Raw genomic sequence first — 24820 nt, forward strand, 5'->3', positions numbered from 1 at the left:
TAAAGCTGTACGTAAGCATGTGAAAGGGGGATACTATAAAATCTAACATTCCATGTCAATCTGGTGTAAATACCTTAGAATTACGAAAAGCACATTGCGCAAACGCCAATTAGCTTTCTTCGTAGACAAGAGACTTAAGGCACAAGACTGCTATACCATCCTTGATCAGTTTTGAGTGCCCTGACTCATACTCGAGAAGTGGCTTAACGGTGCGCGGGCGACACATCCAGCAAAGGTGTTCCGAAGTAGCTCTCAAAGACATATCCAGAAGCGTAGTTGGTTGCCAACAGAAACTTCCGTAGTAAAACTTAGACCACGGCCGAACTCACTGAACACCCTATGAACGTCCGCCATTTTCGCTGCCATTTTCGCCCTTCCACGATGAATAAAAAATCGTGCACATATCTGAAAGCCGTCAAGAGAAATCCCGCCGAGGCCGCAGCTACCTTCCTATCCATGTCGCTCAGAAATATGTTGCTAAGCGCAGGTGCAACCCTCGACCCAATGCACACGCCTGCTTTCTGTACAAAAAATTAACCGTTCCAGCCGATGACCGTAGATTTAAGGTAAAAAGACAAGATTTCGCAAAACATGTCAATGGACACATTGCACTTGCTCATAAATCTGACTGCATCATTGTCGTCAGTAATGCACGCTTGAACGCTTTTCATCAGTTTGTTATGCGGCAACGAGTAGAACAGGTAATCAATATGAATGCTAAACATGCTGCACGTTCCCGCATTGTTGTGCATCAGCACTTCAACCAATGCTCCATAGTCCGGCACCAGAAAGGGATCAGACACATTTAGGGACGCCAAGTGCGACTGCAGATATGCTGCAGCAGCATACTGCCAGGTGTCCTTCTCCGTCACCATGCGACGAAACGGTGAGCCCTGCTTATGCGTCTTGGCAGTGAAAAAAAACTCTAACTCGAGACCCTTTGCCTTCTTCACCGACGAAGCCAACCGCTCAAGGTTCGAGCTCAAAAGAAGGGCCACCGCCGTGTCTCTAACTTTGGTGCCATGGAAGTCCACTTGCTGGAAGTTCTTGTTGATCGCGGAGCTCGCCTTCTCCTCAAACAAGGCATTCGGAAGCAGGACAAAGCAGCCTTCCTTGTCCGAAAAAAGCACTCGAGTCTTATTCGAGAGCAAAAAGTACACCAGTGGACGCGTGTCTCGGCGCATACGAGGTCTACCTTCTGTCTTTTCCAAGACGGAAACACATTCCGTGGCGCATCTTGACCGGTCTTCCCCACAGACAAGTCGGCAGATGGACTTCGAAACGGCAAGTTTTTCCGCCGAGCGAAGGTCCGGTTCAAACCCGAACCTAGGTCCCAGTCGAAGCAGCTTTTCGTGTTCTTTGGGAATGTCGATGTCAAAGCCAAAGCCAGGCAATAAATCCAGGCAATAAATATCAAAGCCAGGCAATTAAGAAAAAAAGAGCCGCGGCATGGCGGAGTGGTTAGCGTAGTCGTCTCACACTCCGCAGAATCTGGTTCGATTTCCCAAGTCGACGAATTTCCTACTCGGTTTTATTTATTTTTCTGGTCTGACTAGAAAGGTTAATTAGGCTAATTGGTTAATTAACTCATTAACTACACTCAGTCACACTTACTTGGAGCATCACTATACGACCCCTTTAATTGTTTGAATGGTTACTAGCCAAAAGACAATTGGCCCCGTTTGAAATTCGCGCACTGTGACGTCACAACCGTTTCTACCAGTTCAACAGCATGACATTTCTGTCGACAACCCCTGCTTAAAACGATGAGGCATTAAAGGCTTCCGCCTTAAAATTCAGCACAGTTGTTGTACATACACCGGTGGTCCTGGTATTATTGATGCTTTCTTTGACTATTATCGGCAACTGTTCGCGGGTTGTGCGGGCATGATTGTGAGATCAGAGTGCAGCCCCTTATTCGAAGCCTTTCCCCGACTGGACGATGAGCAGCATGCTGCAGTGGAGGGGCCAATCACTGTGGACGAAATTAAATCTGCTGTTTCTGACCTGACGGCTCAGCAGTCTCCTGGACCAGATGCCATTACTAGCAAGTTCTGTAAATCATTTCTCACTTGCCTAGCGCCTGTCTTGATGGAGGTTTTTTAAACTTCTCAAGATGTTGGCTTTTCGCCCCCGCTTTCTATTCTGGGCTTACTATAATAATTCCAAACACCACAGACACAAATCGTGGTAAAACAGCTGTGGGACATCGTCCTATTTCACTCTGTAATGTAGATTAGATAATTTTTGCATACGCTCATGGCAATTGTCTGCAGCAAGTTGTCGCTCACTTAATTGGTTTGCATCAAGTCTGCGGTATCATAGGCCGCAACATCGAAACCAATGTTCATATTGCACGTTCAGTATTGGAGACACTGTCAGATGAGGGCCAACAAGAAGCTCTAATTCAGATTGAGCTTGCCAAGGCCTTTGATAAAGTTCGTAACGATTTCTTGTTTGTGGTCTTAGAGCATGCAAATATTGGGGATGTTTTGCTTAAGGGCATAAGCCTATGCTATAAGGAGTCCTATACAAGGCCAAGTGTTAACTAATAGCTAAACAAACCTATTCCGTTGAAATTATCTGTTCACCAAGGCTGTCCATTATCGTCTTTGTTGTTTTCTTTATATCTTGAACCCCTTTGCCTCAGTATTATTAACAGCGCAACTATCCGTGGTTTTCCCTTACGCAAAATGAAATTAAGATTTTAGCCTATGCAGATGATGACGTCCTCTTTTTTTATGACAAAACGAGTGTGTTTGAGGCATTGCATTTGACAATTTTGCGAATTATCAGGTTTGGCTCTTAATTTAGATAAATCCAAGGGGTTTTGGTTGGGCCATTGGGGTACAACGCCAAGTCATTATCAAATCAAGTCGTCTTTATTTTCTCTCTCAAGGAAAAAAGGGGGTGACGGGTAAAAGCCGCATAACTGCGGCTGGACAAAGCCCGGCCCCCTCTATGTACAGTTCGGCAGTAGTGCTCGTACAGATTTTACCGGATTCAATTTCACACTTCTTCTCACAGACCTCAATGGTGGCATAAGATGGAACGGCGGGACCCTACGCTACCCAGGGGTTCCTCTTCACCAAATTCACAAAAGTGGAGCCTACCGGGAATAAGAGATAATCTACATGAGGCGACAAACCCAGGCTTGATTGGCTACGAAACTGTCGATGTTTGCTCGGGCTCAAGTCTGCAACATTTTTTTATTTGCAAAACTTGCCTATGTGCAGCAGGTTCTCCACTGTGCGAGGAAGAAAGTGCAGGTGATGCAAAGAATATTTGCGGCCTTCGTATGGCATTGCCAACGGGAACCCATGCGACGCATTAACCTATTTCTTTCTCTAGAGCCTGGAAAATAGGCCTTGTTCACTTATTCACGCATCAGCTTGTTTCGCGTTGTGTCTTTTTCCTTTCCAAATCGGCAAACCACCCTGTTTGAGTAGCTGTGCTTATTAGGCGTCTCAGTGCTCATTTGCCTTTCCTGTTCACACCGACTGGACACACTTTTGAGGGCCCTTTATGCGGATTCCATAAGGAAGTTGAAGACACCTTCAATTTGCTCACTGTGCACTTTTCTTTAGGCTACCTGTTATAGCCTCTCGAGAAGGCAGAGGACAGTATTTGTTTGTTTCTTGTACCATTGTATACGCAACCTTGTCTGAAGTTCCTTGACTCCAGTGTTTTAAAACGTGTTAGGCGAATGTGCATTTCTTCTGCTGCAAGAATATTCTTCTTTAAACTGCACACTGCCTGTGAAGGCATGGCTTCATGCTAAGGAGATGCTTGCACCGTGGACGGTGAATTGTCACCTGTGCAGTGCACCAGAGACAATTGATCTTTGTTTTGTTATGTGCATTGATGCTCAATCCTTCGGGGACATATTACAACGAACAATTAAGAAGGTCATTGACAACACACCCTACAGCCTCCGTTTTTGCCTGTGGAGAGAAACTGTTGTGTGATATTGTAGCATGCAACGCGAATATGGAACACCGGCGCAGAGCCGAAAAACCTGCGGCGGTTCCTCAGTGGTTCGAGCGCGCACGCGAGAGACAACCAACTTCTTCCTCTACTAGTGCATGCACTACTTCTGTCTCTCTTCGAAGGCATGTATCACTGCCCCCCTCTTCTGCAGCATCGACACGATGCGGCTAGGAAAGAAAAGTCAGCGAAAGGGTAGAACACAGCTGCAGGGAACCGCAGTTCAGTCAGGTAGCCGGTCGTGATACGGCTTCATGCGAACAACGTGTACGACTTCAGTGCGGTGCGACCGGCGCGAAGAACAAGCTGTCGGGGCGGGAGCAACTGCGTAAGTCACTTCACTGATGCGGCGCACTACTTCGTAAGGGCCGATGTATCGGCAACAGCAACTTTTCAAAAAGCCCACGGTGACGAACAGGTATCCAAATCCACACAAGGTCACCGGGCGCGTAACTGACGAAACGGCGTCCAAGGTTGTACCTGGCAGCGTCAGTCTCCTGTTGACGGTTAATTCGCAGGCGTGCCAGTTGCCGCGCTTCCTCAGCACGCTGAACGAAGGTGTCTACGTCGAGGTCAGCGTCGACGGGCAACATAGCATCCAACGGAGTGGTCACCTGCCGACCGAAGACAAGCTGAAAGGGGGTCAGTCGGGTTGTTTCCTGCAGGGCGGTGTTGTACGCAAACGTTACGTACGGCAGAATGGTGTGCCAAGTTCGATGCTCGACGTCAACGTACATTGATAGCATGTCGGCTAGTGTGCGGTTGAGTCGCTCTACCAACCCGTTTGTCTTCGGGTGATACGCTGTAGCACGTCGATGGCTCGTGTGCGTCAGAGTCATCACGGACTGGGTTAAGCGGGCCGTGAAAGCAGTTCCCCGGTCAGTAACAACCACGGCGGGTGCTCCATGGCGCAATACAATGTTGTGGACAAAGAACTGCGCCACTTCAGCAGCAGTGCCTTTGACAAGAGACGTGGTCTCAGCGTACCGTGTGAGGTAGTCGGTCGCAACGATTATTCAACGCTTTCCAGACAAAGATTTCGGAAGTGGACAAAGGAGGTCCATGCCCACTTGGTGGAAAGGGGTCTTGGGCGGGTCGACGGGGTGAAGAAATCCGGCTGGTTTCAATGGGGGAATCTTCCGACGTTGGCATTCACGGCAGGTTTTTACGTAGGCCCGCACCGATGGGAGTAACCTGGGCCAATAATACTTTTGTCTAATCCGCGCGAGTGTACGGTTCACCCCAAGATGGCCGGCGGATGGTGCATCATGGCAGGCACTCAAGATCTCAGGCCGCAGCTGTGATGGTACGACCAGTAGGAACGCTTCTTCGTTGTTGGCAAAGTTGCGCTTGTAGAGGACACCAGATCGTAAAGTGAATGTGTGGAGCCCTCGAAGAAAAACACGCGGAATGGGTGCTTCAATGCCTTCGAGCTAATCGATGAGTGGCGCGAACTCCGAGTCCGCCCTCTGAAGCTGCGCCATTTGGGTGGTACTAACAGCGCCCAGGAAAGAAAAATCATCGGTAGCCTCTTCGGTATTGATTGGGATAGGCGCGCGCGGGAGACAATCCGCATCCTGATGCTTACGGCGAGACTTGTAAACTACTGTTAAGTCGTATTCTTGCAAGCGTAAGCTCCATCTAGCTAAGCGTCCCGATGGGTCTTTGAGGCTCGCCAGCCAGCATAAGGAGTGGTGGTCGCTTACCACACAGAAGGGTCGTCCGTAGAGGTATGGTCGGAACTTGCAGATGGCCCATATCACTGCAAGACATTCTTTCTCCGTCGTAGAATAATTGGGCTCGGAGCGCGTAAGTGTTCGACTAGCATAACTGATGACCCGTTCTGCACCGTCTTGCCACTGGATCAGTACTGCACCAAGGCCAACATTGCCGGCATCAGTGTGGATGTCCGTGGCAGCATGCTCGTCGAAATGGCCGAGTATCGGAGTGCTCTGCAGACGGCTCTGAAGCTCGACAAATGCAGCCTCTGGGTTGGTCCCCCACAGGAAGGGAGTCTCGTCACGGGTCAGTGCGTTTAACGGTTCCGCGATTTTCGAGAAATCTTGAATAAAGCGCCTATAATACAAGCACAGGCCCAAAAACCGGCGAACGGCCTTCTTGTCAGTCGGGCGTGGTAAACCTGAAACGGCAGCAGTCTTGTCAGGGTCCGGGCGAACACCTTGTGCGCTGACAACGTGACCAAGAAAGCGAAGTTCCTCAAAGCCAAAATGGAATTTCTCTGCTTTGATGGTGAGTTGCGCGGATTTAAGCGCTTGTAGCACAATGCGCAACCGCTCCAAATGTTGGTCAAAGGTGGTCGAAAATATAACGACATCGTCCAGGTACACCACGCAGGACTGCCACTTTAAGCCGGAGAGAACAGTGTCCATCATGCGTTGGAAAGTTGCCGGTGCTGAGCACAGACCAAATGGGAGCATAGAGGCCGTCAGGCGTCACGAAAGCCGTCTTCTCCCGGTCTCTCTCGTCCACTTCGATTTGCCAGTACCCACTTTTAAGATCTAACGACGAGAAGTATCGGGCGTTCCGCAATCGGTCGAGCGCGTCGTCTATCCTGGGCACCGGGTAAACGTCATTTTTAGTCACGTTGTTAAGTTTCCTGTAGTCCACGCAGAAACGCAGAGTATTGTCCTTTTTTTATGACAAAAACCACAGGCGATGCCCATGGACTGGTGGACGGCTGAATGACATCGTCTGCTAGCATCTCGGCAACCTGATTCTGAATGGCTTCTCGCTCCACCGGGGAAACACGATATGGGCGCTGGCAGACGGGTCGCGTAGTATCATCAGTGATGATACGATGCTTGGCGAGTGGAGTTCGGCCGACCTTCGAGCATGTAGCGAAACAGTCCGCAAACTCTGCCAAGAGGTTCGACAGAAGATTCTTCTGAACCGACGGCAGTGCAGGATTTATTCTGACTGACGGAAGAACGTGGTGTGGGCCAGCACACTCTGGAGTAGGTCCTCCCACGGTGCACAAACCGGGAACCTCAGCAACGTCGTGGAGGAAGGCAATAGCCATGCCTTTGGCCAGGTGCTGATATTCATTGGCAAAGTTAGTCAGGAGGACGTGGGTACGGCCGTCACGTAGTTGGACGAGACCTCTTGCAACGGCAAGTCCCCGCTTAAGCAGCAGTGGAGTATGGCGGTCCGCTAGGCCCTCGTAGTCGTGAAAGAGGTCGTTACGCACTAGCACCAGAACACTGCACCGCGGCGGCACCGTAACGTCGTTCTCGACAATGCGCAGAGCGTTGCTGCAGGGATCGCGGGAGTCAAAGCGCGCCACTGCCTGTTTGGTCGAGAACGTGACACGTGCATTCTGAAAGTCAATCACAGCGCCGTTCGACTGCAGGAAGTCGATCCCCAGAATCAAGTCTCTGGAACACTCGGGAGTACGACAAATTCTCCAACGTACGTGAAACCACTAATCCCAACTCTAGCCGTGCACTTGCCCACAGGGGAAATTAGGTGGCCACCGGCGGTGCGAATGGGGGTCCCCGTCCACGGTGTCAGAACCTTCTTGAGTTCTCCAGCAAAGGCACGGCGGTTCCTGCGGCGGTTGTTGTTGTTGTTGTTGTTCACCTCATAGGTTTGCGCATACCCACAGAGGGGGATCGGCCAAGAAGAGGGGTGCATAGAGAGTTTTTTAGATTATTTTTGCTTGTTTGTTTGGTTTTGTTTTCTGGGGAAAAATATATAGATAAATCAAGTAAAAATAGAAATAGCAGAATGCTGGGAAAGAGAATCTTTATGAGAAAGCAGAAAGACCAATAAGAAACAGGACAAGCATAACGCACGCAGGAGCAGGACTCAGCAAGAACTCTAGCAGAGGGAGTTGATTAATAAATAAATGAATGAAAATAATAATAATAGTAACGAGGGATAGAAAAATAAAATGTAATGATGTGTAAAAATTAAATAACTAAATAAAGAATAAAATATTAGCAAGGTAACCGTTTAGATTCCAGTAAAAAATTTTGAATGGCGGCAAAAACAGACCTGTGGCTGTAACCGAGAATGGTGGCCCCAAATGACAATATGACCGGGCTGCTCAAACTAAGGCCAAGCTGTTGGAGTGGTTGCTCTAAATATCGACGTCTCATCATGGTGAAGCGTCGACAAAACAACAAAAAATGGTCTATTGATTCTTGTTCACCACAGAATGCGCAGACGGGAGAAAGCGCCAAACCAGACCTGTGCAAATAAAAATTTAAGGGAGGGATCCGGCAGCGCAGCCTAGTTAGAGAGACTTCGAGCTGTCGCGAATGGCATGATTTCCTGCTCCACGGATACTGAAGATGCAGGAAATCATCAGATCTTAAAATTGATCCAGATGTCATGCCCAACAAAATGCTTCTCCGAAACCTCGCTGCTGTGATGTACGCTGTAGCCGGGAGAACAGGTAGCACGCGGGGCCATTGAGGGACGCTTTTGCCAGGCTATCAGCCACTTCATTGACTGTCACACTGCTATGACCCGGTACCCATATCATATGTAGAAGGCTCAAATGGGGAGGAAGTAATGATAAGAAGGTGTTGAGGATTGGAGAATCCGTAGCTGAGGCAAGGGACAAGCACAAAAAAAAGGAGTCAGTAATGACAGCCACTGCGGAGAAAGAAGGGTCTAGTTTCCGAAGAGCAAGCACCACCGCCAGAAACTCCGCTTGGAAAATTGGGGTAAAATCCGGAAGACGCACAGAAAAAGACCAATCCAGAAGCGGGCAATATATTCCCACTCCTGCCTTTTCATCACATTGGGAAGCGTCAGTAGCAATCATGCTAGAAACAGGTGGGCTTTGTAAATGGTCTTCTAATAATCCATTTAAAATGCTTGATGCTAAATGCCTAGCATTCTTCGGGAAAATGTCATCATAGACAATTTTCACGGAAGGCCCACTCTTCTGTGTCGGAAGTATGTCAGACAGGAGTACATTTAACGGGTGAAGTAAAGTTTGTACCAGTACTACCTGCGGTGTATGAAATCGAGGCCAGTGGATTCCAAAAAAAAGGTCGGCTGGCAACAAAACACACACGAGGAACGGTGGAAAGTTGAGTCATATATCGTGAGGTACGTCTGAACAGTGAGAAACTTAAATCTAGATGCTAAAGGTGGAATTCGAGCTTCGAGGTAAAGCACGTCGTTAGCTACAAATTTAGGGAGGCAAAGGCACAACCGTAGAGCTTCCCGCTCTAAAAGAACAAGCGGGCGAATTTTGTAAGCAGCTGAACCAGAAAACAGCACTGATCCAAATTCTAACATTGGTCGGACGTACATAACATAAATCATTAAAAGTGCATCTCTCCGCATTAAAGACCGGGGATTGCTCAATCTACGCAACATGCCCACAGCACGAGTGCCTTTCGCTGCAACATGGTCAATGTGAGAGCGCCAAGTGAGCTTGTCGTCATAAATGACACTAAGATATTTTAAAGACTTAACTTGGGGAATAATTTGTCCCTTGTAAGTTAGAGACAGAGCAACAGGATCTTGGAGTTGGAAAACAAGGGTAGCGCATTTGTTAACATTTAAAGTGAGACGTAGGCCACCCAACCAACTCTCAAGCAAGTTCAGGTACGATTGCAGACGCACGTGGTTCGAGCGCTCACGCGAGAGACAACCAACTTCTTCCTCTACTAGTGCATGCACTACTTCTGTCTCTCTTCGAAGGCATGTATCAATATAATCTATTTACGTTGCTTAGTCTCTGGAAGAGCCGCATGATCGACGGCCACGCCGAATCATCGCGTTCGTCGAAATCTGTGCTTCATGAACAATGCGCTTTGGCGCGGGGAGTATATGCTGCCCTGTAAGAGCAGCCTAGCTGGCTCCCCCATCTGGATGCATGTGTGTGACTCCCCGACTTTTGATGTTCTGGAAGGTGGGGTAATGCAGGGATATGCTGGCCGGGTGTTCCGCGGCGTAAGCATGCTTAGATATTTCTTTTCCGCACTATTTTCAAGCAGTAAAGAAAAAAAAATGCGGCGATAGCCTAGTGGCCTCGCTGAGCGGTCCTTACAGATCTTTTCGCGCATCCGCGGACTCGATCCCACGTCATGGATATTGATTGATTTCTTTTTTTCTCTTATTTCATGGTTTCACCTGGACCTCGCATCTCAAGCAAACCATGTTTGTTCCTGATTTCGAAACATTAGTCGCCGCGGGGCGGAGCAGAAGGAAGTTGGTGAAGACGACGCTCTCCAATGCACAGCGCGAGAGTGTGGTGCAGTTTAACACGAGCCGTGTTGGCTGCGGCGATAGTCTAGTTGTCTCGTTTTTTTTTAGTGGTCTCGCTGTGCAGCCCTTGAAGGTGATCTGTTCGCAAAGCCACGGGTTCGACCCCTCATCATGGATATGGATTAAAGTTCTTTTTCTCTTTTTCGTGGTTTTACTTCGTAGTAAGCTGAAGGTCGTAACTAGGAACCCGGTGGTCGATGCACGAGGTCCCGTAGTGAAGCTTTCGCTCAAAACTCTTCATTTGGGTTCATTTGTGCGCGCAATGGTCTGAATCACTCGGCGGCGGCGTAGCAACAAGCGTAATCGACGGCCATCAAACAGAATGCCCTCTGCTCTCGGCCATGCTGAAGTTAAAGCTGAGCGAGCTATCGAGATAAAGAGTGCAAAGTTACTATAACATTCTGGAACTACGTAGAATCGGCTCCCCGTGGATGCAATAAGTCGAGAAAAATACAATCGCGTCTTTCATGGCAAACTAAGCGATAAAGCGACTGCCTCTGTGGCGCTGGTCACATCACCACTGGATGACGTCACACATAATTACTGAATACTAAGTAATGACAAATTGCTTAATAATGACTAATTACTTATTAATGACCAAATACTAATTGACGGCTAATTAACGACGCTTAAGCTTCGCCTTTAGGAGTGGAACGCGACAGCGTGTTGTAGCGCTGCCAGGGAGTCCACGGCACGCCACCACTCGTTCGGCGTGATGCCTTGCCCTTTGACCGCAACGTTTTTTGAAGAAAGGAAATACCGCGGTAATTCTCCGTCATCTCGGTGGACACCTGAAGCGCGCCGTACAGGAAGGGAGGAAGTCGAAGTGAAAGAAGAAAGAGGGGCCGTAAACAGGAAAATTAAAATTCTATTTGAGGAAAGGAAATTACGCAGTAACTGTCTCACACTATCTCCACGCGGATGCGCAGTTGGGGCTCTCCGGGGCACCGCAAAATCGCTCACACCTAGCGTAGCGTTCCTTCCGCAAGAAAATGATAGGTGTTGAGACCGGAAGCGGGCAGAGTGTTTAAGGAAACAAACGAGGGTCGATGGCGGCCGTTGGCGGATGAGATTGAGAAGTGTGCGGCGATACGGGGCCCGCAGCTCGGAAAGGACAGGAGAGACTACACCGGAGAGAGTATACACCCAGTGTAGTTAGGCTGATTAGGATGATGACTCGGTGACATTACGTATCCGACATGGGTAGGTTTCATGGCACCGCTTCACACTCCTGCTCATGTGCGAAACGCAGGCTTGGACCCCGCCTCACCTCGCTACAGGAACCTGCCACCGCAGAAGAGGCTCTCTCGCACAGACGCCGAATTCGTGGACGTCATTCACACGGACATCTACGGCATGGTGCCCTTCGGAGGGTTCGGTGAGTGCTCTTTTTCTCAGAGCAACCCCTTGCACGTTTCACGATGAGATTTCCTTTTCAGTTAAGCGAACATAGACTGAGGCAGTTTACCGTATTTTGGTGAGTTAGAAGCATTCCAGTCCCGCGTCTGGTCGCGCGTTAGGCTGGTGACAGCGAGGTGCTGGAGAAGTGGTCGAGGAATACGGGTGCTGAGGGTAGGTAGGAACCGCTGATCCTGGTCATGAATTGGAAATACCAAGAACAATACGAAAGGGTGAAGCGCCATTTGGCAGGTTATCTGAGATAGTGAATGGTATGATGAGATTCACTGGTCACTGACCATGGTCAAACAAAAACAAAAATGACTTTTCGGGAGCGCTACGGCTCCCTTGTTCACAATCTGTTCCCGAAACGTCATCTTTGTTTTTATTTGACCATGGTCAGTGACCAGTGAATCTCATCAAGCCATGATTCCTGACCAGACGGTATGCCATCGAACCCTTGACTACATCACAATGAATGGTAGTTTAGCAATATTCCTCAAGAGAAAGGTGTGAAGCTCATGCTAGATTGTAATTTTTCCAAGTTATTACTCAACCAACTCGCGTTTCCAGTATTCTAGATCTTGTTTGCTGCAGCGCTCCTGAAACGGTTCGAAAAGTCACATTCCTCGATGGTTTTATCGATCATAAGCTGATCGAATTAGAGCTTACTGTGGGAATAAAATTTCCAGCTAATGCACTCAGCTAAATTCCCGATTACAATGAAGCCAATTATAGATATATGAATATTGCACTTAAAAAATTTTTATTGAAACATTCTTGCCGTCATTTTCGGACGGGTCTCTTGAACAAAACTGAATGCTTTTCAAGAACACTATGACAATTTTAATTTTGCAAAATATGTACCCTTGGTTTCTATCTCAAAAAATAAATCTAGTTCATGGTTCAATGGGTCTCGCGCCTCCACCGAAACAAAAAATAATGATTTTTCAAAATGGTTTGTTTGTGGGGTTTAACGTCCCAAAGCGACTAAGGCTATGAGAGACGCCGTAGTGGAGGGCTCCGGAAATTTCGACCACCTGGGGTTCTTTAACGTGCACTGACATCGCACAGTACACGGGCCTCGAATTTCTCCTCCAATGATTTTTCAAAATGGCTAGGCCTGCGTCCACATCATTGGCATGACAAAAATGCAGTGAGCGCCTAAAATGTGATGGTTCCGGTATTCACGCTTCCAAAAACAATTACCTCTTTCATGACCTGCCCGCTCTCTTAAAATATAATTCCTAAATGTTTTGGCGTGTGATATCTCCCGACGGTTCTAGTAACCGTATTTCATTGTGCAGCGCTGATCACTTACCACTTTCGGACAGAGAATGCCCCCATGAATTCAACAGATACCTCGCCTTTTTATTCAATAAGGAATATCGTTTCACAATACTCATTGTTCCTGAGAATGATTATCAATATATGGCTCCTATTAACATCACCCCTGAGGTATCGCTCATCTCAATTCTGACCTCAAGGTCTCAACCAGTGATGCTGTTGGTAACTTTAATTCTAAGATATTAAAGAGAACTGCATTGATTTATAGTCAGATTCTTTGCCTTATCTTTCAGCAGTCATTATCATCTGGCTTGTTCTCTCCAGGCTAAGAAATTGCCAAGGTCATCCCTGCGTTTACAAGCCGAGATAGAGATTCGCCAGAAAACTATCGTCCCATTTCACTGAGATGCTGCAAGTTACTCGAGCACATAATCGCCTCTCCCATCAACTGTCACCTGGACCTTAATTCTTTCTTTTTTCCTAAACAGCATGGTTTACGAAAAGGATTTTCTTGTGATACGCGACTGCTAGAGTTCACGACTGCATCTTGTTAGAATTTGCTAAAGCTTTGAGGGCGTTGCACGTTCCCGTTTGTTCTCGAAATTATCTGTTTTTTCCCTAGATTATTTAACACTGACAAGGATTCGTAACTTTCTTTGCGGCAGTAGTTTACAGCAGTCGACAACTTCACCTCCGCACGCAGTCTGGCAACATTGGTACTGAACTGGCGGCCATCTTTAAGTTACGCTAGCCGGATCCATGCCCTAATTCTAACTTCCATAGGTCTTGGGCATAATCATACAAGTATTTAGGTATTAATCTCACGCCAATCTTTCACGGGCCACGCACATTCACGCCACTTGCGCCATAGCGGCCACATCATTTGCGTACATACGTTGGAACATGCTAAACTATCCTCATTGCGTAAGGAAACTGGCATATCTAGCAATCGTGCGGCCACAACCAGAATAGAACCATCCTGAAGAGAGCCGCTCTTTTCATTACACGCGACCACAGCCCCTATTACAGAATAAGAAGGTTAGAACTTGATATCGGCCTCGAGCCTTTAGACATTCGCCGTCCCATTGCTCTCTTATGCTTATTTCATAAATATTATTACACCACCAGGCCATCTCTACCACCTCTTGCCTAGATAATCAGTGCAGCATAAAATGCATACACAGCAGAACCCATGCTATTAATCGTCTGCCCTTCAACGTGCCTTTAAAATGATCTTCCTGACGGTATCGAATGCATCTGCAACCATCAATCATTCCTGGGTCAGCAACGCAAACATCGTACCTTCTTTTAACTTTGTTTTGTGTATCAGTGTATTTTTTTTTCTTCACTGCGGTTGAACTTTGTTTTGGCTCTATGTGCGCCTTACAAATTTTATAACGACTGACTCTTCTAACCTGGTCACGCATTTTTTGCTTGTATTCTCCACGTCTTTCCAGTATTTTCCATGTCTTGGATTAATGCTACTACAGGCCATCATCAGCGCGACTACGCCCACTCCAGCGCAAACACCTCTCCCATGTCTTTCTAATTAACTCTGTCCTTCGCCAGTTGCGGCCACCGCATCCCCGCAAATTTCTTTATCTCATCCGCCTGCCTAACTTTCTGCCACCGCCGGCTACGATTGCTTTCTCTGGAAATCCACTCCGTTACACTTAAGGACTAGCAGTTATCTTGCCTTTGCATTACATGCCCTGCCCAAGCCCATTTCTTCCTCTCGATTTCGACTAGGATATCATTAACCCGCGTCTGTTTCCTTACCCACTCCGGCCGCTTCCGATTTCTTAATGCTACATTCATCATCTTTCTTACCCTACCATGATCACACACTTCCTCAGTCGATAGCATCATTATCAGCAGCCTGACTACGCCCACTGCAGGAAAAAGCCTATCCGATGTCTAAAATTAATCCTCTTCTGTGCCAGCCTGACCCCGCAAATTCCGATTCTCATCCAGCCACCCGACACTGACGCCCTCTGCTGCGCTTGCCCTCTCTTCACATTCAAGCCGTTGCCTGAAGGCGTTATCGGTTACCTTCTTTTCACATCGCACCTTCGGGTTGATTTCGACCAGGCTGTCGTTAACTCGCGTTTGTTGCGTGATCCATTCTGCTCTTTTCTTGTCTCTTAACGTTACACTTACAATTTTTCGTTCCTTAATTCGCTGTGTTGTCTTAATTAAATGTCAACCTTTTCATTTAGCCTTCACGTTCTTGCCTCCTAAGTGAGCACCCAAGACACAGAGATTACTTTCTTCTTCTGGGATACTGGCAAACCGGCATTCCTGATCTGAAAGTACGTCAAATTCACTGCACCCCATTATTTTTGCTCATAGATATTTCAGTCTTATGATCCGGATCAGGGGTCAGATTTCGTCTCCAGCCGTACCGACCCGCGTAGCAGGATGAACGGAGTAGCGTTGAATTCAAAGGCGGCTTGGATGTTCTTGCAGCTCACAATGGCGAGACGTGAACAGAAAGACAAATAGTCAGCGACGCTAACGGTTCTGCCGTTTTGGTTGCCTCTTCTGTCCTTTTCTCCATATGCGACATCATATGTTTTGTTGGGAGCGGAATGAGAACGAAGCCTTAATATAAGAACGCAAATTAGCGGGCGTTCTCCATTGTAATAATTGTATACCACTGAATCACATGGCTTACAAGAGTGCAGCCGCCATTATGTGACGTTTTCACGGGATCCGCATCGGCGGCGGAAGTGCCACACTCTGGCATGAGGAGCCTCAGGGTCACGTTATGTGCTACTCACACGGGGTGGCAACGGCCATTTCATGCATTCCATGCTGGGGAACAGCAGCAAATTTCGGCCGGCCATGGTATATTGCGGCGTGCACTTCTACGCACACTGTCTTAATCCTCGAGAAACAAAAAAGTAGACAACTTGACAAAAGACAGCAGTTGATAACAGTGGGGCCCGGGGCGCGGCGTCCTCTATTACTCCGCTGACCAAGCACAACAGTGAGCCAAATCAGCTTTTCTACATTTTACAGCGTCAAACAAGGCGGAGATATCAAAATTGTTTATCCTATAACTTTTTTATCCTATTATCTTCTTAGGTTGCACGAAAAACTTTAACAGTGGGGGACATAGCTTTAGTGCACTCTTGGGTTCGAATTCAAGCACTAGCACAGACACAGAAGGGGACAGAGCGCTTGCCCCGTTATTTACTTATTTATTTTTATTTATTGATTATGCAATCCCTGTGTCGGGATTTTAGCAGTGTGGGCAAAGAAAACGAAGCAGCTTAATAAAACAGTCACACTTAAACGAGCAATAACAGTGCAAATTGCAGCTCTGAAGTAGTGTCAAACAGAAACAATATATACACGTATATATAGATATTTCTGTTTGATACTTTGTATATAAGCAATGTAACACAAACCATAAATGCAATAAAATAAACTATTTAATGTGCTGTGAGAAGAACGGCTGTGACGTTTGCGACACTGTATTGTTAGCTAGGTTGTTCCAATCGGAAATAGTTCGTGGAAGGAATGAGTACTTAAAGTAGTTATTGCGGACGCGAAAAGGAGATAAACTTAGGTCATGTCATTGCCGGTCTCATATCCAGGTGAAGAAACAAACAAATTAATGAGTTCAGGTCTCTAATGTCCCTTAAATAATTTTATGCATGATTTTAGGACGTGAAGAACGATTTCTGTCAGTTATTGCAGCCAGGCCAGCTTTGATTAAAAGATGTGGTAATTCGTACGTCGGTAATTCTTATATATGTATCGAGCAGGCTTCTTTTGAACCCCGTCTACTGCGTTATTCTTACTCTGAGTGGAAAGCTCCCTAATGATAGCAGCGTAACCAAGGGCAGGTAGAATAATACATTGAAATTGAAATTGAAAGTCTATTTCTCCCCACACATTACAGTGAAAAAAGGAGACACTGGGCAAAAAGCTGCGTAATGCAGCTTAAAGTAGTACCCGGTGCCCCATGAATACAACGACAGCAGTGTGTTTCGCGAACATCAGGCTTATGGTAAACTTAATATCCCCATCAAAACAAAAAGGAAGAAAAAGGACAACAGCAGTGTAACCCCTGATCGCGTACACAACAAAAGAGATGCACATAAATAATAGGAACAATATACAATACAATACACCAAACATATTTACAATGATGTCGCAATAGACTCTAAATGCACATGACAGATAATACCTGATTCTTTGAGATGTCTTCTATACAAATATTGTTTACTGCCAATATTGTGACGGACCAGAAGACGACGAAGCGGGCAGTGTGATGGGCAGGAGCGCTCGTGCTAGGCTCGCAGACATTAAATCATATCATCGCCATCGGTCGTGTAGTCCTGTCTTCATCGCTTGCCGTCACGTAACATTTGGTGTAAGGTGCTGGGTACCTTCGTCATCTCGGTCCCGGAGCTCAGGAGCCTGCTGTCCACAGAGGTCTTCTCTGGAGTGCTCACGGCTTCGCACCTCCCGGCGCTTCCTCAGCCTGCCAGGTATGCCCCGACGCCGCCGCTCTTCACCGCCGCGCCCAAAGCCCCGACGAGAAGACACGACGACACAACGACCGCCGCAACTGCCCTGGGACCCCACTCCCCGCCCACATGAGAACCTAGAAAACCCAACGACCTACGACCCCACTGAACCGAGACCGCCGCCACTGACCAGAGACCCCAATGACCACCCACCCACACAAGAGAAACAAGTACCCCAGCCCCTGCCGTTGGGTGCGTCCACGGACCTCGGCGTTAACTTCCGGAAACCGGTGGCCCCTCAGTTTTCGTGGACCTGGCTTCAACCGCTCATCATCTCTTTCATCGTGACAGCATGCCCTTCATCTTGTCTTCTCTATTCATATGTTCTGCCACGCCCATCATAGCGTCCTGCTTGTCATCGTCTGTGCCATTCTTCTAGTTCGCGCGATCGGGACGATCGCTCGGTGGCCCCGAGTCATGTGACGGGCTAGAAGACGACGAAGCGGGCAGTGGCATGGGCAGGAGCGCTCGTGGTAGGCTCGCAGACATTAAATAATATCATCGCCATCGGTCATGTACTCCTGTCTTCATAGCTTGCCATCACGTAACCGTATGTTAAGGTAATTTCCTAGGTTATAGGATAAGGACTGTTTACGACATAAAGTATGGCAAAAGGGTAGAAGCCAGGGTAAAAGACATCGGGTATTGTACACTGGTGTGTATTGATGTAGATTAAAGGCTGCAAGAAACAGTTGATTATTTGTTTTAACTGCAGTTTTGTATGCGTATAATAATATGAACGGATGCAATATATCAACAGGCAAAATACCTTATTGCTTAAAGTAAGGAAACGCATTGGAATGCCAGGGTACATTTGCAATCAATCTCACAGCACATTTCTGTGTAACTAATATCTTGTGTTATGTTTTGTTGTGGTATCCCAGACACTTATGGAGTAGGTAATAGTAAGAAGCACGTATGCATTATAGATAAGAAACTATCTGCGGTGGAAGTGTGTATCTATGTCGACGTAGGACACCATTAACACGGTTCATTTTTGCGGATAGTGTTTATATGTTTGTCCCATCTCAGGGTTTCCGTGAGTACCACGCCGAGACATTTTATAGTGCCTACAAGTTCAATTCTAGTGTTACCCAGCATGAGATCAAAATTCATGGAGATAGGCATGTTCTTTAGACGGAAGATAATTGCATTAGTTTTCCTAGCATTTACTCTTAAACAGTTTTTTCCCGACCACTCCCGCAAATATTCTAAAAATTGGTTTCCATATGATAATAGATATTTACTATTATCACCGGGCAAAAGCATTGTGAGATCGTCGGCGTAAGCTGTTAAAGTCACGGGTAAGGGCATGTAAAATGCATCATTGATATAGATATTGAAGAGTAAGGGGCCTAAAATGCTGCCCTGTGGGATTCCAGAAAAAGAAAGAGGTTCTAATGTTGACGATGTGCGGTCATTGACAACCATTTGCATGCGGTTTTCTTGGTAGGATTCAACAAAGGATAAACATATTCCTCTGATTCCAAATGGAGTAGCTTATGCAGTAGCAGACGATGGTGGACTAAGTCAAATGCCTTTTGTAAAATCAATATAGATTCCAAGAACAATTTTTCGGTCCTCAAAAGGATCTATGATCAGTTCCTGTTTAGTTCATTTGAAAGCTCTTCGCTCTTAATAAGTTTACCATCCCTTATGACGCTATCAACTGTAGTCTTTGTTTTAAAATTCAAAATTTTATTTAGATAATCCTGCGGTTTAAAAGTTTCGCTGGGCGATCTAGAAAATTTTTTAGTAATGTATGAAAGCTTTGCGTTGCGTAGCTCCTTGTTGAGGTGGTTGAGGAATTTTTTATACTGTTTCAGATTTGCGAGATTCCTAGACTTTAGAAGCTGTCACCGCCACCGCTTTGGTTTCTGCATACCGTGTCAGGTGGTCTGTCTCGACAATTTTCCTTATATTGCCGGCCGACGATACAGAGAATGGGCCCAGAAGATCCATGCTGACTTGACCAAAGGGTGTCCGAGGTGGTTCAACTGGTTGGAGCAAACCCGCGGGCTTGAGGGGAGGTGACTTGCGGCACTGTCACTCACGGCAACCTCGGCCGTAGCGGCCGATGGTGGCCGCAAGTTTTGGTCAATAATAGGCCTGGCGTACTCGAGCGAGGGTGCATGTAAATCCCAAGTGACCAGAGCTGGGCTAGTCGTGAGAGGCAAAAAGGATGTCAGTACGGAGGTCTGCTGGCACGACGAGGAGGTAAGCGCGGTCACCGTGGCTCGAGTTTTTCTTGAACAGGATTCCATTGCGCATGCAAAAGGAGGAAAGGTTCCGGGAAAACTCCCAAGGTATGGTAGCAGTGCGGCCCTCCAAATGGTCAATGACAGACAGATCGTAAGCTGATGTCAGCTCGCTGCCTCGCTACGGCGTCGGAATCGCTGACCACTCCGAGGAACTGACTGTCGTCCTCTGTGCTGTTATCAGGCAGCTTGACCGGTGCGTGGGAGAGCGTGTCGGCACCTTCGTGCTTCCGTCCAGATTTATACGCAATTGTGAAATCAAATTCTTGGAGGCGGAGGCTCCACCTTGCTAGGCGGCTTGATGGGTCCCGTAGATTGGCTAGCCAGCACAAGGAATGGTGGTCTGTCAAGACTTTGAAATGGCGGCCGTAGAGGTAAGGTCGAAACTTCATCGTGGCCCACACAACCGCGAAGCACTCCTTCTTCAAGGTAGAGTAGTTAATTTCGGCGCGAGACAGGATGCGACTCGCATACGCAATCACGCGTTCCAAGCCATCTTGGTGTTGGACTAAGACAGCACCCGGGCCTATGTTGCTGGCGTCAGTGTGTATCTCGGTGGCAGCCTCCTCATCAAAGTGAACAAGAACAGGGCTAATGTGCAGGCGTCGGCGTAGCTCCGTGAAAGCCTTCTGTTGTTCGGTAGTGCACACGAACGGCATATCGTCACGAGTCAAACGGGTCAGGGGTTCGGCAATTTGAGAGAAGGCGGCGTTAAAGCGACGGTAGTAGGCGCACAGACCAAGGCAGCGTTTCAGCGCTTTCTTCGATGTAGGAACCGGAAATTCGGCCACGGCGGCAGTTTTGTCGGGATCGGGTTCGACACCAGCGGCGCTCACAACGTGGCCGAGAAACTTCAGTTTTTCGTAGCCGAAGTGGCATTTTTCGGGCTTCAGCGTTAAATTTTCCTACCGCAGAGCATCTAATACAGTCCGCAGACGGTCAAGATGTTCGTCAAAGGTTTCAGAGAACACGACCACGTCATCCAGGTAAACTAAACACGTTTGCCATTCGAGGCCAGCGAGGACTGTGTCCATCATGCGCTGAAATGTCGCCGGCGCTGAATAGAGACCGAAGGGCTACACCTTAAATTCATATAGGCCATCGGGAGTAATCTGCCAGTACCCGCTCTTTAAAGCAACCGAGGAAAATATTTGGCGCGGCGAAGTTTGTCGAGCAAGTCGTCTATGCGGGGCAGTGGGTATACATCCTTTTTAGTTATGGTGTTCAACTTCTTGTAATGGACGCAAAAGTGCAGCGTTCCATCCTTCTTCTTAACCAAAACGAATGGTGACGACCACGGACTCTGAGATGGTTGAATAATACCGTCATTGAGCATCTCCTTCACTTGTGTTTGGATGGCCCCGCGTTCTTTCGGTGAAATACGGTACGGCTGTTGTCATATGGGGCGGGAATCGTCGCTCGCGATGATGCGGTGTATCGTACTGGATGTCTGTTGAACTTGCGAAGAAGATGCGAAGCAGGCTGTGTATTGATGTAGTAAGGTACATAGAGTGGGGTGTTGAGCCTGTGACAGCCCTGAGCGGATGTCAATGCGATCGAGAGACATGTTCGGAGATGCCACCGCTGCGCACTGTTAGGAGGTGGAAGATTGCAGGTTGAATTTGCACAAAAACACTAAAGGTATAAGCAATAAACGAGGCGGCTTTTATAGGAAAGGAAACTAATCTCGGTATGGGCTTGAAAAGAGGAAAGAGACAAGAGAGCAACGCAACAACACACGGAAAAAACACACGGGGGAACAGAACAAAATCCTTGCGAAAAATACAGGGAAAAGAAAGTCAAAAAGGAAAGGCACACTACTTGTCTCTCATACGAGCATCGAGCGGGGAGGACTGGCTGGGTGTCGGGCAGTCAGGCAGTCTCTGGGCGTTCCAGTGTCGATGCACTGTTGCCGGCGTTTCCCCCGGTGGCCTTCAACGCTACCGCAGCGTCAGCGTCTGTGGGCTCCCAGCACAGTTCCCAGGTCTGGTAGCCCGGGTACGCCACGTAGGCGCCAGAGGCGGCCTGTGTGGAGCAGCTGACGGATGGACGGAGAAGAATGGCACCTGGGCCTGGTGGTTGAGGCTCTCGACGACGGATGTCCGAGTCTGGTGGTCCGGACGTCTGCGGCTGAGGCCCAAGCCCGGAACTCGGGGAACCAGCAGAACTCGTCTACGTCCGTCGCCCACCGCGCTCTTCTCTTCTCTGCCACGTAATCCTCTTCCACCTGTCCCGGCGTACCCCTCCGCACGCGCTCCTTGTGCTTTTTCGTCTTCTGCCTCACAATCGACTCTGGGTGGCGCTATCTCCTTACACGCACATAAAGGATTCAGAAACATCCGCTAATTGGTCGGCGAAAGCAATCGCTGTGGTGAGGAAGAGGTTCCGAGGATCGTGTGCGAAATTGGTAACCAGTAGTTGGTACCTACCATTACGTATGTGGATGAGTCTTAGGGCCCAACAAATGCCGTGCGTTTTACTGCGAAGTCTATTAATAACTCTCCCCTACTTTTCCTGGAGCCTATGCCATAGTCTCCTACCACATGGTCTCCGGCCTGCTTCTTGCCTACCTTCGCATTGAAGACGCCGATCAGTACAGTGTACTGTGATTTTGCGTCCTCATTGAAGCTTTCAGCGATCTGGTCAGCATGGCTTGATGTGGCAGCTCAATGATTATTTCGTGTAGAAAGAAATTATATATTTTTTAAACTTTGTATTTTGTATTTGCACACATTTTGTCTTCTTTTTTTTAAACTTCAGTGTACGCCTATTTGTTCTGACCAGGGTGCCCAACCGGAACTGAACCCGAAACCGGAACCGAACCCGAATTTTCGCCCGGAACCGGAACCGAACCGAACCCATATTTTTTTCGCCATCTTGGAACTGAACCCGAACCGGAACGATTCAAAGGAACCGTTCCGAACCGGTTCGAGACCCGGTTCAGCCCCACTTTTTTTCCATCCCGGCATACGTCTTGTTTTCCGACAAAATGATATGATCTATCGCATAGACTTACCCCCCCCCCGTAGCTGTCTGCGCTGGGAAGTGCGAAAATGGTACCCAGTATATGCGACAGCAGAGGTCTGGTGCCACGGAAAAAGCCTAATTGAAGCTTCTGTATTGTACTGCCGCCAATTCTAAACACTTGTACGTGAGGGTTATATGAAATCTTGAGTTATTACTCCTCCCTTTTACATATTTGCGTAAATCTTTAATCATAGTGTTAGGACTGCTCTAACTCAGTAAAGTACTATAGACATGGAACTTTTTCTTGCGTACTTTCTTCTTTCAAACCAACACATAATAAATAATTTATGCTTGAATTTCCTCTTGATCCTGTTTCGGTTTCACCAACATAACAATGGCTGTGACGTGTAGTGGAAATTAGGTCACGTGAGGTGCTATAAACGGCAATATAACTGCTGATACGTCGTTCGTTGTAATTATAGGTCTTGAAGTCGGCAGTGAGTCAAAACAACGTATCAGCGTTTGTATTAGTTTTCCCGTGCCTCACGTGACCTAATGTTGAACTCACGTCAAAGCCATCATTCGGTTGATGAAACCGACACAGCATGGGAGAAAAAAAATATTTTCTACATTATTTAGTGGCAGTAGGTGAATACCACACGGTGATCCATGTATTCTAATATCTATGGCGTCATTTAAAAGGAGACTTCCAGGTAAAGTATGCGAAGTCCTTTTGGCCTAGCATTTGTAACGGTGACGTAATCACCAATTAAAATTGCGACGGCCTTCAAACTTCTCCGCAGCGCACAACGCTAAGTGGGGGACGCATGATGACGTCATCGAACGTATCCGTGCATTTTCAACACATAAACGCCTGCTTTGAAGGAAAGAAAAATACCAACGAAACCGAAGTCAAAGCCCGCCGAACGTTGTTTGGAAGCGTCCAACGAGGCGCGGCAGGGCGTGGTTGACGGCAGCAGTAATTTAAAATCATACCTTCCGTGACATCACACTGAACTTCCCCGCACTCCTTTGTTGCTTTGAGAAGAAGTGCAAAATTTTAATCGTTGATTACGTCACTATTTTAAATGGTAGTGCAAAAAACTTAGTATCCTTTACCTACAGCCTGTATAGATTTGAATCCTTGAGTATCGCGAAATTCTCAAAAGGTGGCGCAGTTGCCCTTTAACTTCCACTGACATCGCGCAGCATACGGTGGCTTTTGCGTTTTGCCTCCATCGAAACGTGGCCGCCGGGAGCGAATTCGAACCAAGGTACATCAAATAAGTAACTGAGCGCCCTAACCACTGAGCAACCACAGTGGGTAGAGCAACATTTACTTTTGTAGGCGCTCATTGTCTTTGACAGCAAGCTCTAAATATAATCCCTCACGATGAGCCTGTAGGGCAATAAAGAAAAAAAATGGCTCAATGGCTGTGGAGCTCAGCTGCTGATTCCAAAAATACGAAAACCAGCGTGCTCTGTCGCGCGTCGAAAATCCCCAGCTGGTCTCCGTTAATCTGGAACCCTCCACTACACAGTCTGTCATATAGCCCCAATGTCTACTCGACACGTTAGACCTGAGATATTACTACTAGTATTACCAAAAGAAGGATGTATAAATTGGTGCAGCTTCTTTTTTTTGTTTTTAGGATCCGCATATTCTTGTTTGCGCGCGACGGAAATAAGCAACTAAAGGCGGGTTCTTGGCTACGGTGGACATGTACTAAAAAGGAAAAAATTAAATACCGATTACTCAAAAGGGCAATTTATTTATTTATTTATTTATTTATTTATTTATTTATACATACTGCAGCCCTATTGACTATTGCAGGGGTGGGTGTGAACAACAGTTTAGGCAAACATGGAGCACAACAATGGCAAACATCCGAAACAGTACGAGTGAAAACAAGAAAAACGAAAAAACTATTCAATAGCCGCTAAAAACAGCTCTAAAGGAAGAGAGCGAGTAGAACCGGGTAAACAATTCCAATATTCGATTGCACGCGGAAAAAAACTGTATTTAAAATTGTCCGTGCGGGCAAAATAAGGCGTGATGTTTAGGCTGTGGTGACTTCTAGTTTTAGATGGTATAGCAGGGGTTAGGTGATCATTTGCAGAGGTCCG

General features: G+C 47.3%; 1 protein-coding gene across 1 annotated transcript in view; it reads left to right on the forward strand.

Annotated features, from left to right (window-relative positions):
- Positions 1–24820, forward strand: part of LOC149367380 (pancreatic triacylglycerol lipase-like) — a 146626-nt gene that overhangs the window by 76422 nt on the left and 45384 nt on the right. Inside the window, exon 6 of the mRNA XM_089573758.1 lies at positions 11492–11617. Coding sequence (XP_089429884.1) covers positions 11492–11617 — 126 coding nt within the window. The remainder of the gene's footprint in view (positions 1–11491; positions 11618–24820) is intronic.

The sequence above is a fragment of the Amblyomma mixtum genome, chromosome 1, assembly GCF_055824585.1.
Source record: "Amblyomma mixtum isolate Tamu chromosome 1, ASM5582458v1, whole genome shotgun sequence".
NCBI lineage: Eukaryota > Metazoa > Arthropoda > Arachnida > Ixodida > Ixodidae > Amblyomma > Amblyomma mixtum.